At 31.0% G+C, this 18,512-nt stretch overlaps 1 protein-coding gene across 2 annotated transcripts; it reads left to right on the top strand.

Annotated features, from left to right (window-relative positions):
• The first annotated feature begins 1,017 nt into the window (after positions 1-1,017).
• Positions 1,018-16,760, top strand: LOC143044445 (uncharacterized). Of its 2 annotated transcripts, XM_076216467.1 has the most exons (7): positions 1,018-1,126; positions 5,573-5,629; positions 8,930-9,220; positions 11,020-11,103; positions 13,731-13,805; positions 15,190-15,268; positions 16,331-16,760. In XM_076216467.1, exons 1-7 carry the CDS (start codon positions 1,054-1,056, stop codon positions 16,740-16,742), a joined length of 1,071 nt encoding a protein of 356 aa, XP_076072582.1. In that variant the 5' UTR covers positions 1,018-1,053; the 3' UTR covers positions 16,743-16,760. The 2 variants fall into 2 exon arrangements, with proteins under 2 accessions (XP_076072582.1, XP_076072583.1); XM_076216468.1 differs by lacking the exon at positions 11,020-11,103.
• The last annotated feature ends 1,752 nt before the right edge of the window (positions 16,761-18,512 follow it).

Raw genomic sequence — 18,512 nt, 5'->3', positions numbered from 1 at the left:
TGAATAGTATAAAAAAAAATTTTAAAAATCATATCGAACCCCTCATCAAATGACCTGTGGAAAAAAGTACTATTTAGCATTAGTATAAAGTAAAATCACAAAAATACTGAACTTAGAGGAAAATCAATTTGGAAAGTCCATAATCACATGGCAATTTCAAATAACAAAACGCATCAAAAACGAATGGACAAGAACTTTCATATTCCTGACTTGGTACAGGCATTTTCAAATGAAGAAAATGGTGGATTAAACTTGGTTTTATAGTGCTAACCCTCTCACTTTGATGAGTCTCATCAAATTCCGTTATATTTACATTGATGCGTTAACTAAACAGACACAATAAATAATTCAGTATTGCATCAGCTGAAATATCACATCAAAAGATGTCAATCAAAGCAAACTAATCCAGTTCACTGTATCATTAGGTTTTTTGTCTAGACAGAAAGCTTTGAAAGAAGATAGCAATGTTATAATATCAATACCTATGTAGCTGTTATAACAAAGAGGGGGCGACAGAAACCATCCTAAAAGAGTCCAACGTATAGATGGAAAAAAAATTCACAACGCCATCGCTAAGAAAGAAAAAGACAAACAGAAAAACAATAGTTTACAAGATACAACATAGAAAACTAAGGACTAAGCAACACGAACCCCACCAAAACTGGGATACAAAGTTTGCATGGATTTTTATATGCATTCTAGTTTATTTTTTTATAAAAACATTTTGTTACTTTCGTTTTGCCAATGGTTTAAATGCATTATATGTGCTTTATTTCATGAAGAGGTTATACGATGATCTTTAATATTTATCTTTACCAATAAAACATTTCTACAAATTTTAAACGTCTGTTTTCTTGTTGTATTTTGTGATCAGTATAGAGTTGTTTAATAGTTTAAAAACTAAAATACATTCGTTTCATTTATATATGTGAAAATGATTTCATACGAATAAATGTTTTCGTAAAAACTCATGTGACATCCTATACTGTGAGAGGTTTTTTCCTGAATAATAATCTACACAAACGGTCATAGCAGTAATATACACATAATTTAATGATGAGACGATTTTTCTTACTTTTTGTTTACATGTTTATGAGAAGATACTGCTTAACATTGGCTTTATCGGGTAAGAATGTCTTCATTACTATCTTTATGAATTTAAGTGAGAGTGTTGCATAAGGGGCATGAGGAATATCATCCTTCAATTAAACTTTATTTGTGAGAAAATTTCTAAATTATTTCAAAATATCTCATGTTAAATTATTTCAATGTCCTTTCATTCCGGTTTTTGTTATATATAGTGGCAATTCCTCATTGTCACTATTTAATGCATCGTAAATGATACACGTTCTTGTTACCATCAAAACGGTTTGTAAATTAACTTATCAAAGACTAAGGCCGTGTTCACACCAAACGGCATGTACAGTAAACTTGTTAACAATTGATTTAATGTACTGGACATTTGGTTTCACATTAAATTTGTTCACATCTAGACACCTTTTTTAATTACCTGTACATAAGATTTGTTCACATTTGTAAACTGCTATGACATTTAAATGTTCATTACGTAGAACCAAATGTAAAGTTTTCGGACAACTTTTCTAGCAGTAAGGGAACGACCATTTGACTTCAAATCGGGGGCGGGAGGGGGTGGTATTGATGGAAACATTCCGCACCCCAATTGGATTTTAAAAAAAAGGTCCTACATGTACGATGATACAAAAATATTCTAAATCAAGAGTTTCCCATACATTATAGTGTTAATTGTTGACAAAAAATTGATTACCAGCATCGAAAAAAAAACGGAATAAAACGTTTGCGCGGAAAAATTTCTGGCTCAGATAAATTAACAAGATACCCTCCCCCCTCCATTTTTTTAAGTTAAGTGGTTGCTTCTTTATGAACAGATGAAAGCCATTTTGATGATTTGTAGTAGTTTAAAAATAATAAAGATGAAATAAGCATTAGAAAACGTAGGCTGCAGCAGCGTTCCTACAGGTGAAGAATATATATTTTTATTCTCATAAAGCCAATGCATTACATCGGTACAGAGATTGAAGGTGAAGAAGGAATGATATATAAGGGATAACTATATTCCTATCTTTTCTGTTTGTTTCGAATGGTATTTCTTCTCCAAGGAGTATTTGGCAAAGGGAAGGGGGTAATGTTTTTTTAAGGGTAATTTAACGGATCCGAGATACATGTACTAGACAAACAATACATTTCTCCCGTTATCCCTTCCTGAATAATTGAAATCTTTCATTTTACACCCATCATAAGATAATGATGTTTAAAGGAAACACTCAATTTGGTTAACGCCCTCGTGAAAATCTTAGTTGAAAATAAGTTGAATCTAAGTATGAGCTTTTCAATGACAGGAAGAGGATGTTAATATGTATGATTTCATAAGATATATTTGTTTATAGAAAAATAAATTTAACATTGTATGCATGGTTGACATTTATTGGAAGTTGTATTTTTCAATAGCAATCTAAATTCAGTTTTGACCTTAAGCATCGTCCATAATTGAAGAAATCAACTGAACAAAACAATTATTTTGAAACATAAGTAGAATGCCAACGAAAAACTTATAACAACATATCATATGATGCGTCTGTGTTTGAACTTGTCGAATTGTTCCTTTCCTTTATTTACATGAGACTGACTTCATACAGAAACTTCTTAAAAAGAAAGACAAGAAGTTACCAGTATCCTCAACTAAATAATTTTGAAATGTGATAACGATATTACATACATATATTCCATCGAACTTGAGATAAAGGATATAGCAGATACAGTTAAGTCAGCCTCATATCTTGACTAACATCTAGAAATTGTCAACGAGGGTCAGTTAGAAAAAAAATTACGACAGTAAGGTAACTGCAGCTTTCCAATTAAATTTAATCAACAGTTTTAACTGGTGAACTTGACACCATAACTTCGAAATTTAACGGACGTCATCACGAGTTGCTTTACCTTATGGACTATCCGATTCACAGATGATAGCGGAGAATTTCATCTTAACAACGTGTTATATTGTTCTTTCGTTTGTCTTTGTTCTATTAATAATATTACTTTTACTGTTGGATTGTTTTACGTGATATCCGATTTAACGTGGCTCGGTGCTTAAACATTCCGTCAATGTATTTGTATTATCTTTCATTTTTGCTGGTGTGTTTTGTATATGCGACTTTTGTGTTTCTTTTGTTCTTATAACGTGACTTTGTACTTTAAAATATCCCGTCAATATGATATTGTTCTATTATATGGCATAATGATATATTTTTATTATGAATTAGAAAATACGTTGAACCACAAACGTCAAAATTATTCAATCGCGTAGTGGAATGAACTACATGTATTTGTTGATTCTTATAAATTCTATATAACTTTAGGACTATTTTAAATCTAGGTCTATTTCTGAAATTAATTCTTACATACTTTGATTTTTCAACCCTGTATGCTAACATTGCCCATGTGAAATTTTAAAATTGTTGGTATATATATTGAACGACAAATTTATGTGACATATAAAATATTCTGACGTCAGACACGCGAATTTTGAAGATAGATGTTTTTTGTGTTCTGTTTAATTGTTCCTTTTAAAATTGTTACACGATGATGACTGCTGTACCCATATTTTGACTATCTAATTTATTATGTCTGTTTAGTTCACGCATCGTTGTAAATATAACGGAATTTGAAGAGACTGTCATCAAAGTGAGAGGTTTAGCCTTTAAAACCAGGTTTAATCCACCATTTTCTACATTTGAAAATGCCTGTGCCAAGTCAGGAATATGCCAGTTATTGTCCATTCGTTTTTGATGTGTTTTGTCATTTGATTTTGCCATGTGATTATGGACTTTCCGATTGGATTTTCCCCTGAGTTCAGTATTTTTGTGATTTTACTTTTTCCTAATGTCGTTACTACATTTTCGTCCCCTTTTCCTGAATGTGACCTTCCGAATAAGACTTAGTATCCGGTTTGTAATAACTTGAGCAACACAACGGATGTCAAATATGGTGCAGAATCTGCATACCCTTCCGGATCACCAAAGAATTGTTGGTAGGCTCTTCTTGCTCAGTCTTTAGTCTTCTATGTTGTGTGAACTATTGTTTGTATTGTATTGTTTCTTTTAATAGCCATAAAGTATGTGTTCGACTTATGAGTTAGAATATTCATTTGGTATCTTATGCCTCTCTTTTTTTGTCAATTTCTAAAAGAACTTTTTTGATAGGCGCGTGCTTATTTATCATCTTTTATCTACTATTTGTTATCGAGAATACCAATCAGCAAAAAATTTTGTAACACTTCAAACGAAATTGTACTGAAAGACTACGGGAGTATTATCATATGTATAAGGCATATAAGTATTAATTCTGTGCCTGTCCTGAGTTAGGAACATGATGTTTAGTAGTTGACGTTTGTTGATGTGGTTCATAAGTATTTCTCGTTTCTCTTTTTTTATATAGATTAAACCGTTAGCTTTCCCGTTTGAAAGGTTTTGCAAAAGTCATTTATTGGGCTCTTTAAATCTTACTGTTCGGTGTGAAACAAGGCTCCATGTTGAAGATTGTGCTTTGGCCTATAATGGTTACATTTATAAATTGTGACTAGGATGGAGAGTAATACAAATACAATAAGTACCAATACGGTATCAATGATTAACAGGGATACTTTAAATTGTATGAATCAATTAAATATAATATGATAAATGGTGTAAAATTCTACTTTAAGCATTTATACTGTGTAAACAAAATCATATTGAATGAGAATTCCAAATATATTTATTTTGGTTGATAAGCATATTGGCGAAGAGCTCTTAGAAAGGAGATTTGATTTGATTTTTTGTGTATTAACGCCATTTTTAAGCACCGCATTTAGGCTATTTCGTAGCGGACAGTTTGTATTGGTGGAAGCAGCCGGAGTGCCCGGAGTAACCACCGACCTTCGATAGGAAAACTGACAATCCTAGTCAAGATTGGAGTCGAGTGCACCCGCACGAGCGGGGTTCGAACTAACAACCTCAGTGTTGACAGGCTAGCGATTACAGTGATAAATACTTAGACCACTCGGCCTCTGAGGCCCCCTTGGATAGAATTTATAGAATTTATAAAAATCCATTTATGGTTCATTCCACTACGTAATTAAATAATTTTGACGTTTGTGGTTCCACGTATTTTCTAATTTATAATAGAAATAAATATTACATAATTACATTATAATAGAACAATAATTATTACATACTGACAGGATATTTTAGAGTACAGATTCATGTTCTAAGAACCAACAAAACACAAAAAGTCGCATATATTAAACAATAAGATAATGCTCATCAGTAAAACTAGTTTTCTCGTCTCGTCTCGTGTCCTAAGCTTTTTTTTTCTGTTTCACGACAGCTAGTTGATAATATGTTTAAATATTGAAAACTACAGGCAGCTTGTGTTATGGTATAGATAAATTGACTGTTTTTGAGAGCAGAACTTTTGAATAACACATAAAATTGTTTTTGTAGAATATATAGAACTATTGATAAAATATTTACCTCTATTTATTTTTCAATATTTGTAGATAATATTACAAAATCTACCAGTATGCCAGATGATTCTGAAAATGAAATAAACAAATGTATGTATATCATTTACTTAAGTAGGTACTTGTCAGCTAACAAAAAACAACACAATTGTTTTGAAAAAACATAAATATGGAAAAAGCGATATCGATAAAGTCTAAAATAAACAATTTACAGGACATAGGTTTGATAATATGTACCTTCGTTTAGTGTGTATTTTAGTCTTGGCACCTTCTATTAACTATCGAGTGATCTTTTTATCATATACTACAGTAAATGCAATACAGACAAGAACTATGCGAATGTTTCTTTCTTTGACGGTCGTAATGTATATACGACCACATACACCTTTTTTACTTTAATTATTTTTATTAATATAACAAGCATTGACAATTTTTTATTTCATTTATCCCTGAAGTTATTGGGGTTGGTACCTGTCTAGAGTTGGACTCAGAATGTGAAATGCCTTTCAAACCATAAAAAAGTTCAGCTTCTAGGAAACCGGACAAAAGTTCGGCATTATCAACTGAGGGTATATCATTAGTGTTGTTCACTTCTGAAGACCTAAGGGTTTTTATCAAAAGTTATATCCCCTGTACCAATTTAACTTAAAATACTGGAAATTTTATTCGAGATTCCGTTGTACAAATGGTTGTATGTTATGTTTACAAACACATTTCTGGAAATGTATGAATTTGCATGTGATAAACCCTACGGATAATTACGGAAAGGCATGTGATAAAATTCCAGAAGCAGTCAATAACGGTTCGTTCATCAGCCCGTCGAGATCATTCTTAGGAATATGGTGAATAAACATAGCCTTCATAATATATTTTAAAATGTTATTGAATTGTAATTATAATATGACGTGCGTCTTTCGCTTTGTAAACAACACCGTGATAGAATTCTCGATATATCTATACTTAGCGCAGACTCCAAGATGTACACAAATGGCTGTTTAAATATGCCTCCCACGTAAATCCACATGTTTCGTAACCTATGTGTAAACGGTTGTGGATTTAGCTGTGTTAACAATTACAATTGAATAAAACCCTACAGAACATTTATTCTGATTCTGACGCATAACAAAAAGAATTTACACATTAGAGAACGGAAAAATGGACAAAAACAAAATAAATTAAAATTCCGAAAAATTCCAATAATGATTTTGGCGCATTAACGTCATTTCAAAACATGACGTCATACGAATGAAAACGTCAAAGCTGAAGGTTTTTCTATTGCGTTTACCTTCTAAACTCGGATACAATTGCATTAAAATACAGTATTGAGGTAGGTGTTGCTTGTTTTCTGTTCTATTGCATTATTCGCACATTTACTGATTTCAGCAAGTCAACATGGCGGCTCCTTGGTTACAACATGTCAACAGTTAATTTGACGGTAGCTTACGATAAAAAATGTAAATTTAAAATTGCAAATGTTGGGTTTACTGAGAAGTAAAAAAAGTTATCACATTTTTTTTTCTAGCGGTTAGTTAAGAAATCATTCATGCAGGTTTATTAGATTTGTTTTACATTTATCGAACAGTGGGTAAAATAGAACAGCCACACACACGATATACTCATCATCGCTTCAGTTTTTTAATGATCGTATTTGTCCTATTAGAATCGAAATAATTCATGGAAGTCATAGATTTGTTGGAAATTTACACATGGCCTGGGCCGTGATATTCGAATTTTATCCTGAGCGTTAGCGAGGGATAAAATTAACGAATATCACGGCCTAGGCCATGTGTAAATTTCCAACAAATCTATGGCTTCCATGAATTATTTCTTAAATATTTAGAAATTACAGTCAAACCTGGTGGAGAAACCATCTGTATAAAGCAAAAACCTGTATCATAAGTCAATAAATTTTAGATCCCTCTGTAGTACATTTCATATAGTTTAAATCTGTACTTCAAGTTCACCTGTTTATAGTAACCACTTCTCCCTTAATTGGTCACATAAAATAGGTTACACTGTTTATGACCAGTTTATTTCTTCTATGTTCCACTCGGATTGTGTTTAATCAAATAATCCACGACTCGTTGAGCTTGTCCTTCACCCATACCAGCATAATATCATGTGTCTTGTTCTTGCTCCAAAAATGAGAACATTGCACATTTCAAATTTTGTGTACGCTTTAGAATGTTACCAACTTTATTAATAAGAAAACTACCAGAACTGATGTTAAGTGTGCGTGTTTTGTAAATTATGAAAAAATCACATTTTTGGCTGCTGTCCTATTAACTTATGTGCAATATCTTAAGTCATTTAAGTTCTCCATATCATAGTCAAAATCAAATACGAAAGTAACCCATTTCGATTAAAATAAGGAAAAGTAAAATACTTGTATCGAATAAATGTAAGGAATTTCTTAGGAATGATTTTTATTAAGATTTGCAAATATCTGAGTTCGTTAAAAGAAGATGGACTTTACAAAGAAGAAAACAAAAGGAAAATACTGTTCTGCTGTATGGTCGGGTTGTTGTCGCTTTGACAAATTCTTCATTTCCTTTCTCAATTTTAGCTTATTGTAACGATTGGAGAAAAAAATAAATGATTCATTACATTCAGAACAAAGTGAATACTTTTAGATAGAAAGAAAATTCAAATTGCCAAAATATCAATTCTTATAAATTTTGTTAACATTGTCAGACAAGAATTGAGAAATGTCTTGAAGTGTTTCAATTAATCAGGTAGTTAAATCTAATGAACCTGTCAAATCATAAATATAACAATAATACACAGAATTCTTAAGTACATATCTCTTTTCAAGTTTATGGAAAACCAATCTTTCTGATAGGTGTTTGTGTTTGTTTATTTGAAGAAAAAATTATAAATAGTTATACATACCCCTCCACGATTTAATGGGTTTTAACAATCATAAAAAAGGTCCAATATCATTACATCAATTATGTGAATATCTGGGACATTTAAGTTACCAAAACTGACATTTGCCACACTCTTGTTATTCCTTTGTTATTTCGTTGCTGTCTTGTGGAAAAATTATAAAAAAATCTTAAACCCATCAATGATATAAATGGATATATTTCGGGTAAGTCAAACACTTGTTTCTTTGCATAGAAACAGCTATTCGTTAATCTTAGCATGGACATGAACGAATACTTTAAATCACTTAGTAGTCCATGATGCATTGTTACTTTTCTAATAGATTTATGAAAAAATTGGGTCATACGTAAAGAAACAGATATACGTGTAAGGAATTTGTTATGCTTATTTATGCATATCTGTCTACAGTAGTGTTCCCGACCTGTTTAAACATTACATCGTATGGCACGATTAATTGTGATTGAAACATTGTGAAAGTAATGAATGATTTATGACTAATTGCAGATCTGTGTCAAGAAAACAACCTGAATATAACATGTCCAAACAACTTTGTAATATCGTTTGATGATGCAAACTTTGGTCGTGGACGGTCAGACAGTCGATGTAGTCAGTTCTGGGGCATCGAAAGTATTCCTTGTGACAACAACGAACAGACGCTTAAAGTCTTAAATAATAAATGTCATGAAGAACAAAAATGCTTTCTCCCAGTGGAAAAATCTATATTTGGAAATCCATGTACCGGTGTTACAAAGTACCTATATGTAAAATATCACTGTGAGAGAAAAGTTAATCATGGTATGTAAAGATTTAATTGAAAGCATTGTTTAATCTTAATCGTATTTCATTATATTTTTTTCAATATCAATTCATTGATGTATGACTTTCTTTTATTTATAACGGATCGCTAATTGATAATCAGTTGTTCTTGGTTTTGAACAAGCTTTCGGTAAATAGTTATCAAAGGTACCAGGATTATAATTTAGTACACCAGACGCGCGTTTGGTCTACATAAGACTCATCAGTGACGCTCATATCAAAATATTTATAAAGCCAAACAAGTACAAAGTTGAAGAGCATTGAGGATCCAAAATTCCCAAAAGTTCAAAATTCATTAAAAGAGAGGTGAAAGATACCAAAGAGACATTCAATGAGTCGAAAATAAACTGACAATAAAGAAAAAAACAGGCAAACAATAACACAAACACAAAAGAAAGAAAACTAAACACTGAACAATACGAATCTCAAACACGAGTAACTGTGAGTACTCTTAAGAAAGTACTTTGAAATGTTTTTATATGAAAACATAGGTTTTTGTGCCTTGCATTAACCATTCAATACAGATTTTATCAATTGTATATAAGTTATGATGTTATATGTCTCCCGATATCTATGGAGGATTTTTAAAAGGGTAACAATATGTTGGATCCAGTAGCATTATATATGTACATGGTCATAATAAGGTCATAAAGTCCGTGGTTGTCTTTGGGCAGGACCTTTTTCGGGACGTAGGGATCGGGTATTTTTAAACTCGGGATTTCGGGATTGACCCTTTCGGGATCCGGGATTTCTTTTTTTGAATTTCGGGATGTCTGGATTATTTTTTTAAATTCGGGATCTCGGGATTTCATGTTTTTAAGCCCGGAATTTCGGGATCAGGACCTCTCCGACCACTTGCCTTTCTTAGCAACCCTTTCATATTTTCTGGTTTTTGAAAAAATATTTTATACAACAACAAATAACAAACAAACTTAATTATTCCTTAATGTAAAAATTTCAATTGCATACAACATTTTCATCACACTAAAAAACGAAAAACCATTTTTTTTAAATGAACTCATATGTATCTTTTCAACCGCCAACCAAATATATATAACTTAATAAATAGTTGATCAAAAAGTAAAATAACAAAAATACCAAACTCCGAGGAAAATTATACACAGAAAGTCCCTCGTCAAATTGCAAATGCAAAACTTGTTTTTCAAAGACCAATTTTAAGACTATTTAGTATTGTGTTATATTCTAAAGTGTTGCCATTGGAACAAACTTGTCACTTAAAATATATTAAGTTTTAATTTGTTTTATACCCCAATTTTTGTCATTCTACCTATAATGTCTGTTTTTGTTCAAACGTTGTCAATATAATAGAATTTGATGCAACCAACTATCCTACAAGTGAGAGGTTTAGCTGGCTATAACACCAGGTTTAATCAACCATTTTTTACATAAGAAAATGCCTGTTACAAGTCAGTAATATGACAGTTGTTATCAATATGTTTTATGTATTTGAGCTATGTATTTTACTATTTGATAAGTAACCTTCCGTTTTGAATTTTCTTAGGATTACTGTATTTTTTTATTTTACTTTTTGAGTATTGAAATTATGAACATACTTTATATATATATGTATTTATTTATATAAAGAAGTAGTGCATTATTTGTGTTGTTGAACATAGTCAAAAAATACATAAGTTAAAACTTTATTTCAAATTGGATTGACAAGAAAGGAGATAAAGTGTCATATTTGAACACTTTTTTGTCTTGTAACATGAATATTCGGTAAAGTACATTATTCAGTCCTACCTATACTGTTTTAGAGAAAACTGGAACCACCGACAATCCAACTATTACTGATCATAAAAATATGACGGCTAATTTTATCAATATTACCCAGACAACAGGTATAAGGAACTACTCTATTTAAACTACGTAACAATCACATATGCCATGTCGTGGTTGTTCATATATATATAATTTCTGTTTTCCGATCTTTGGTCGTATTGTTAGTTGAAACATATTTATTTCTAGTGGATTGGGAAACAAGTTTTTGCAACTTATATTAATCCCTTTCCACACTGCTGGTGTGAGTGTTATATCTGACACATTCCCCATTTCCATTTCAAAATTTATTTCATGCTACATGTCAAATGCATTTCTATGCGTTTACATGTATTATTATGTATATTTGAAATCACTTTTAAAAAAACTATAAAAAAAAAAAACCACCAGTATAACATATTTGTCTGTTCAAAATGGTGTGTCGATTGATATCCTTTAACTAAACAAAGCGGATCCAAGACAAGACAAAACATGTAACATATTAAATTCTCTAATATCTTCGAAGGTCTTTGATTTTTGGCGTTCCTATTTCAGTTTGGGGATTTTTAAAAGTCTTTACTTAATACACAACCGTTAAAAAAAAATAGTTTTGGATTTCGAATTTCAGTGTATAATATAATAGTTATCAAAAGTACCAGGATTATAATTTAGTACGCCAGACGTGCGTTTCGTCTACATAAGACTCATCAGTGACGCTCATATCAAAATAGTTATAAAGTCAAACAATACAATGTTGAAGAGCATAGAGGATCCAAAATTCCAAAAAGTGCCAAATACGGCTAATCTAATCTATTCCTGGGACAAGAATATCCTTAGTTTTTCAAAAATTCAAAGTTTTGTATCGATAAATATAATTGATTATATTTGTTGTCAAAAAAGCGATTTAATAACATATGAAGATGTCGACCTGATCATTACCACTAGAGAACTTATGTTCACGACCCATTTCCGCATACATGTTAATCTGCTTTAACTTTCCTGCATCTTATATTTTCCAGCCTATTATATCATATACATACATATGAACATATGCAAATGACTACACGTTTATTTATACCTTTACTCGTTTTTATTTATTTTTCAAGTATATGAACTCATATTGATTTGAAGATACTTAAGTAGTATTTTTTTCAAATCAGGAATTATTGCAATACACGAAGAAACCTGATCCTAACTACTTTTTTTCAAAATTTTACACCACCATAGTTTATTTCTTTTAATAAAATAAATACGTAGGCGTAACAATTAAGTTAAGTAGACATTAGTTTATTGATGTTCAAATATCTGAATTGGTTATGGCGAGACACTTCAAGGTTACAAACAAAAATTAAAGTAATCGCACGAACTCAAAAGAAGCAAGACAGAGTGTCTCGGATAAATACGTCTACAATGCGCGTATTTCCCGCATTGCAAATAAAAATTCAATCTGAATGAAACAATTGGAGAAAAACACAAGCAAAAACACTATACAAAGACATAACGAATGCTCTGGCATCTGAAGTTTTTTCTTTTTGTTTTTGTGAAGGTTGTTTGTGATTCTGCTTCATATAAAATCGTCAAGTAGAGGTTCAAAAAAGAGGGACGAAAGATACCAAAGGGACAGTCAAACTCATAAATCTTAAACAAACTGACAACGCCATGGTTAAAAATGAAAAAGACAAACAAACAACAGCACACATGACACAACATAGAAAACTAAAGAATAAACAACACGAACACCAACAAAAACTAGGGGTGATCTCAGGTGCTCCGGAAGGGTAAGCAGATCCTGCTCCACATGTGGCACCCGTCGTGTTGCTAATGTGATAACAAATCCGGTAAATAGTCTAATTCGGTAGGTCACATTCATGAAGGGAAGGGGATTGTAGTTACAACATATCCGATATCATTTGTGAAACGGTTATTCCATAACGGTCAACCAACTCGTGATGGCGTCGGTAAAATATACGAAGGGATGATTTCAACTTCACCATTTGGAACTCTTGATTATAATCCTTGTACCTTTGATAACTATTGCAAACAAATCTAAACGATCTTTTACTTTTTAGAATCAGTGCTTATCTGTTCCTAATCATGTAGTAACTTAGAAACAAATCACGACACACTATATTCGACTGTCACCATTGTATCCATTGATAAATACATGAACTACTTTAGGGAGCGATCATTTAATTTCAAAGGGAAAAGGGATGTATGTGTATTTTTCTAAAAAATATATTGATTCTCACCTTGATGAAAATAATACTCTGGTCATGCAGATGACACATACAATTTTGTGATTGCAAATTCCCCCAATACTTTATAGTGTAAAATTAAAATAAAATAATATGATTGATCACGTCGGAAAAGTGAAATTAATTTTCTGACTATAAAAAAGATATACTCCCTCCTTCCCCTCTATCATTTGAAGTTAAATGGTCGCCCCCTTACAACTTGAGTACATGTTATTTGAAAAAAAGTAAGAATGCAATAAATGAAAATGTGTTAGTCGATGCACATGTTATAAACAAGTATAATCTTAAATGTGGGGGCTAGATTATATCCGAATAACTATTTACACTTGTTTTACTTTTTTATTCATATATAATTTATATGTGTTATTTCCTTTTGGTATTACTAGTTATATTACAATATCTCTGTTGTGCATTTTTTGTATCTTTAAAATATATGATTTGATTGATGTTTCTAGTCATAAATACAACTATTAGCTTCCAGAGTGTTAATGACAAATTAGGACAATCATCTACAAACAAGCCTGAACAAGGTAGGCAATATGGTGAAGACAGTAACCATTATGGTAAACTCATTTAAAGATAAAAAAAGACTAGAAAAAATTATAATACAGAATATGTTGTCTATAAAAGATTAATCAACTGGTCAGAGGACATCATGTCAATATAAAATGAATACCAATCCATGCATCCCGATTCAATGCATACGTATGTAAGTCTGGATATTTTTCTTCATTTAGTACTCCCTATGTGATATCTTTTCATTGAATTGCCTGTGGTCAAACCTCAATCTTTCAAGTGAAATTTATCAATACACAAAAACGATAAGAAATTCAGTTTATACTCTTACGCCTGTGGATGAATTATGGAGCCAGTTCATTTTCACGATTGACATAAGATCACTTCGATAATATAATGTCACAGTATGTTGTACATATAAAATTAATTTATCGGTTTATATATGTTCCTTATGCTATTATTTCTACTATATGTTTCATCTTTGAGAGAGAGGCGAAAGATACCAAAGGGACATGCAAACAAAAACGAATTTGCTATGTTTGGAAATTACATTTGAATTAAGTTTTCTATTCTTTTTTTTTTCTGTTCTTAACTTGCAGCGAGTAAAAGGCATTCCTTTATTAAGAGTTTAAGAGTTCAACATTTATTTATTTATATGATAGAAATGCATTTTAATATAAGATATTTCGTTTATGTCATATATAAGTTAACAAGAAAAAAGAGCGGACTGTGATAGAGAAATATGTCATATTGACTTTTCCTGTTAGGTAGTAAATCCCTTCAAAACGGACGCCTTTTTTCTTTTTTATTTTTTTATACACCAGATGTTTCGTCAAGGGACAACATCGTGCCATCTGAACATTTAAGATTCATTGCAACACCTCTATAAGGTGTCCTTAATTGTCTATGCAAAATGATTGTCTCTATAAAACATTTTCGATTAAAAGTAAAAACTTACCCTCCATCCCATTACATTATTTAGTGTAACATATCAAATGTTATTATAGTAAAATTCCTCACTTCATAAATTCTTATTTGTTTGAATTATTTGCAATTGAATGTTCAACCAACCATAACAGAATAATGAAATTTTGACTTACAAATTTATAGTATGGTGTATTCTATGTATAAGAACAGATGTTAATGTTTTGCACATAGAGCGTTGTAAGCCCTAAATGCTACAATAATTTTGCCAACTATGACTGAGGCCATTTATGCCTAAAGATATTGAAAATTGTAACGTTTAGGTAATAAAGCTAGACTCTGTTCCCCATTGTAACCTTTGATATATACATGAAGGTAAAGTATCAAGATTTCTATGTAACGTAATAGACTTTTACCTTGAGTTTTGATTCATATAGGATCTTAAATATTTACAAAGCTCACTGTCTGTTGTAGAATTAACCATCGTTGGAATTGTGCTCGGTGTTGTATTAGCTTTGATTTTCCTTCTGATTGGGGCTTTGTTGCTTAAGAGGTAAGTTATATTGTATGTTTATTTTAAATCATTAAAATAAAGAAAGGGACAACAATTTTTCACAAATATATATGTACGATATAATACGTCTGATCTAAAGATGTTACGTTTAGTCTAATAGATTTTTAAGTAAGGATTTGCTCATATAAAATGCACTAACAAATAAAAAAAAAAAAGCATTGGCCATCAAAACAACGGGCATAGCCAGAAATAAGTAGTACTTTTGCTAATTAATATTCATAATATGTAAATGAGAATTTTTGTACCACGTGATAATAATTTGAAATGGACTGGGTTGATATCATTAAAATCTTTAAAACACGGATATTATAAGTTGCCCGTCACAGAGTCTCAATTTACAATCACTCTGATATTTCCGTAAAGTTGTCATGCGGTCAAATCAAAATGGACGCGAATTTAGTGAATTTTCCGCGTTTTCGTGAGTCTATCCTTCTTGAAATAGGGGCATTTTAACTTTACGTGGGAACCTAGAGTTCAATGACTACACATTTACGGTTCAGACTTGCTTATTCTTTGGACATTCAGGTTTCAAATTTCACCCCGGCAATCTATTTTTCTAATGACCTTGAAAGCTAATTTTAACACGAAATTTGCAAATTTGACGTTTCAGCCATTTTAGCCTGTATTTTACACTGCAATATTAAAAGTCTCTCGCTTCGATTTTTAAAATAGCTCAGGAACCTTGATTTTAGCAACAATAATCGTTATGTTTCGTTTAAATGGTGTATATTGTTGTGTATATTTTTTTTCTGCCCCGGCAACCTGTCTATCACTTAAATAAAAATTGAAACAGAAATGTTTTTTCAAAATTCCCAATTATTTTAATATAATTTCCGTGACCCGTATCCGATTTCTTTAGTATAATATTCAAATAAGCAAAGTGGCATTGATTTCTGAATATGGAAAAAATAAATGCAATAAATTAAGTAGATATAACAGTATCAAAGGACACCTCTTACAACAAAAACACTTACATAAAATATATTTAGCTAACATTAACTCAGACTAATTTATCAAAAAACTATGACTTGATTTTTACAGATTTAGGCAATTAAACCAACGAAAGGGGATATTACGTATTGAAGAAATTGAAATGAATATAGAATCCGAAAACCAGAATCAGTATGATTATTCTGAGGTGACTGCACAATCGATCTGCAATTATGCAAACCAGACGTCTGCTGTTCCAAACAGACTGCACCAGGCAGAAAACGAGTATGAAGTCTCTGCACATGTGCCTTCAAGAACGAAAGATGAACCGTTAACATATGACGTCCATGTGTCAGACAATACATACAACGTAACAGAAACTTCCGGTAATGAACCAAAAGGTGATGTAAACAATACTTACGATCATTTTCTCGGAGAACAAACGGAAGATAAGTATGATATTGCTGATAACAAAGTAATGAATAGGAGCCAATGTAAAACAGATGAGGATTTATATTATTAAAATCATATGAAACCTCAATTTAAATTAGTTGATTATGTTTTATATTCTTGAATGGCAGAGTCTTACTATAACAAAGTGTACAAGAACTTTCTTCCAATAGGAAATGCTTTATCTGATCAAAATCTTCATAAATGAAGCGATATTGAATTATTGTCTTCCTATACATTATTTCACCGATATTTTCCTGTATGCAGAGACCTTAACTACGAGAACCCTCGTAAAAATTGCGAGGGGAAACCCTTTATTAAAGAATGTTAACAAACATGCACTGGAAGTTAAATAGTACTTGCTGAATCTAAAAATACAAATTTAAATAAATAAGATCCTTTATTGACTTTAAATAAAAAGTTATTTTACAAATGGGAACGCATGGGACAAAAAAGAAAAACATACCTAGATTATGGCTATATCAATTCAAAAACATATTCCATGTTCTCTTTGTTGATCTGGTTTGTTTTCTTTTAGTCAAATCTTATTAATTTCCCTTATTCAAGAACACGAACTAAACAAATGCTTAACCTTATAAAATTGAACATGCTTAAAATATTGGCGTATTTATAAAGCAGACATAAGAACTCAGAGCAGAGGTCTTATACATTTTTTCCGTGTGTTCATTTTGAATAGAATAGTTATTTCTTTGTTTTATTAGGTTTTGTTTTGTCACATATATTGTATTGTATTGTATATATGACAGTTAAGCTTCTATTTCACGGTCAGATATATAAATTGGTCAAGTTTTGTTTTTTTTAGAATGAGATTAAATATTTCTCCAAGTCAATAGCCCGTTATTAGAATCAGGATGTATGTGATAATTTAACAAGAAATTATATAAATATTCATTTCGATCATTTTGAAGATTTTTCGTTCTTTTTTAGATATTAAACTGCTAAATATTTTGTCTGGGTTTTTTTCGCCATGAACATACATTTTTAGACTTAGTTTGATAAACTTTCAGCCCTCAGCATCAATTTCTAACGTCTAAATAGTAGGAGCAATTGTGCTTCTTGGTACGATGTATTGAATTCCTTGTTTATAATTGTTTTATCTACACTTGGCTTTCATTTGTATATTTCAACGTATTACGAGTCGAGTGTTTTTCGCCATATCGCATTCTGTTCAAATCAAATTATTTCGACTTATACTATCTTGCACTCTTATATCAATACATAGTATTTTCGTCTCTTTTTATGATTAAAGAAAACTGTACCTATGATCGGTTTTAAACATGATCAATAGAAAATATCATCATCATTCATTACTGTTATTATCATTTCACCTTTCAATTTTATTTGTTTATCATTTTTTTGTTTTTGTATTTCTGTGTATTATTGTAAGTAGAATAATTTAAGAATCATATTTAACCCATTCTTCCTTTTTGAAAAAGACATACATCCATTGTTATGGTTATTGTTTAAGTTAAAAGTAAGAAAATAACGATTATGTCTTTGCTGTTTTAAAACATTGTTGAGGACGAATACAATTTTGTTGAAGTTTGTTTTGTGTACAGACATGTAAGTTCACATTATTTACCAAAATACCATTATTCTTGGACAAATATGTTTAAACTATACCAATTGTTGAAAAACTGTCAATAACACTCTGACGACTATAAAACTAAGTAATTATCTAAAGGCAGCATGGAAAATGAGATGTCATTTCATTACTTAACATTTTATCGTTGTGTCTTGTTTTTTGTTTTTAATCATATATTTAGTTTTAAATACAAAATGTTGTATTTCTAATAAATGTTCTTTTCTCAAGTCTTTGTCA

This window comes from Mytilus galloprovincialis, chromosome 9 (genome assembly GCF_965363235.1).
Source record: "Mytilus galloprovincialis chromosome 9, xbMytGall1.hap1.1, whole genome shotgun sequence".
In the NCBI taxonomy this organism is placed as follows: Eukaryota; Metazoa; Mollusca; class Bivalvia; order Mytilida; family Mytilidae; genus Mytilus; species Mytilus galloprovincialis.
This window is presented reverse-complemented; position numbering and strand designations above follow the sequence as displayed.

Coding starts and splice junctions, on each gene's coding strand:
- LOC143044445 (XM_076216467.1), top strand. CDS start 1,054: ATGATGAGACGATTTTTCTTACTTTTTGTTTACATGTTTATGAGAAGA. Junction 9,221..11,019: donor TGAGAGAAAAGTTAATCATG/GTATGTAAAGAT, acceptor ATACTGTTTTAG/AGAAAACTGGAACCACCGAC. Junction 11,104..13,730: donor CAATATTACCCAGACAACAG/GTATAAGGAACT, acceptor TGATGTTTCTAG/TCATAAATACAACTATTAGC.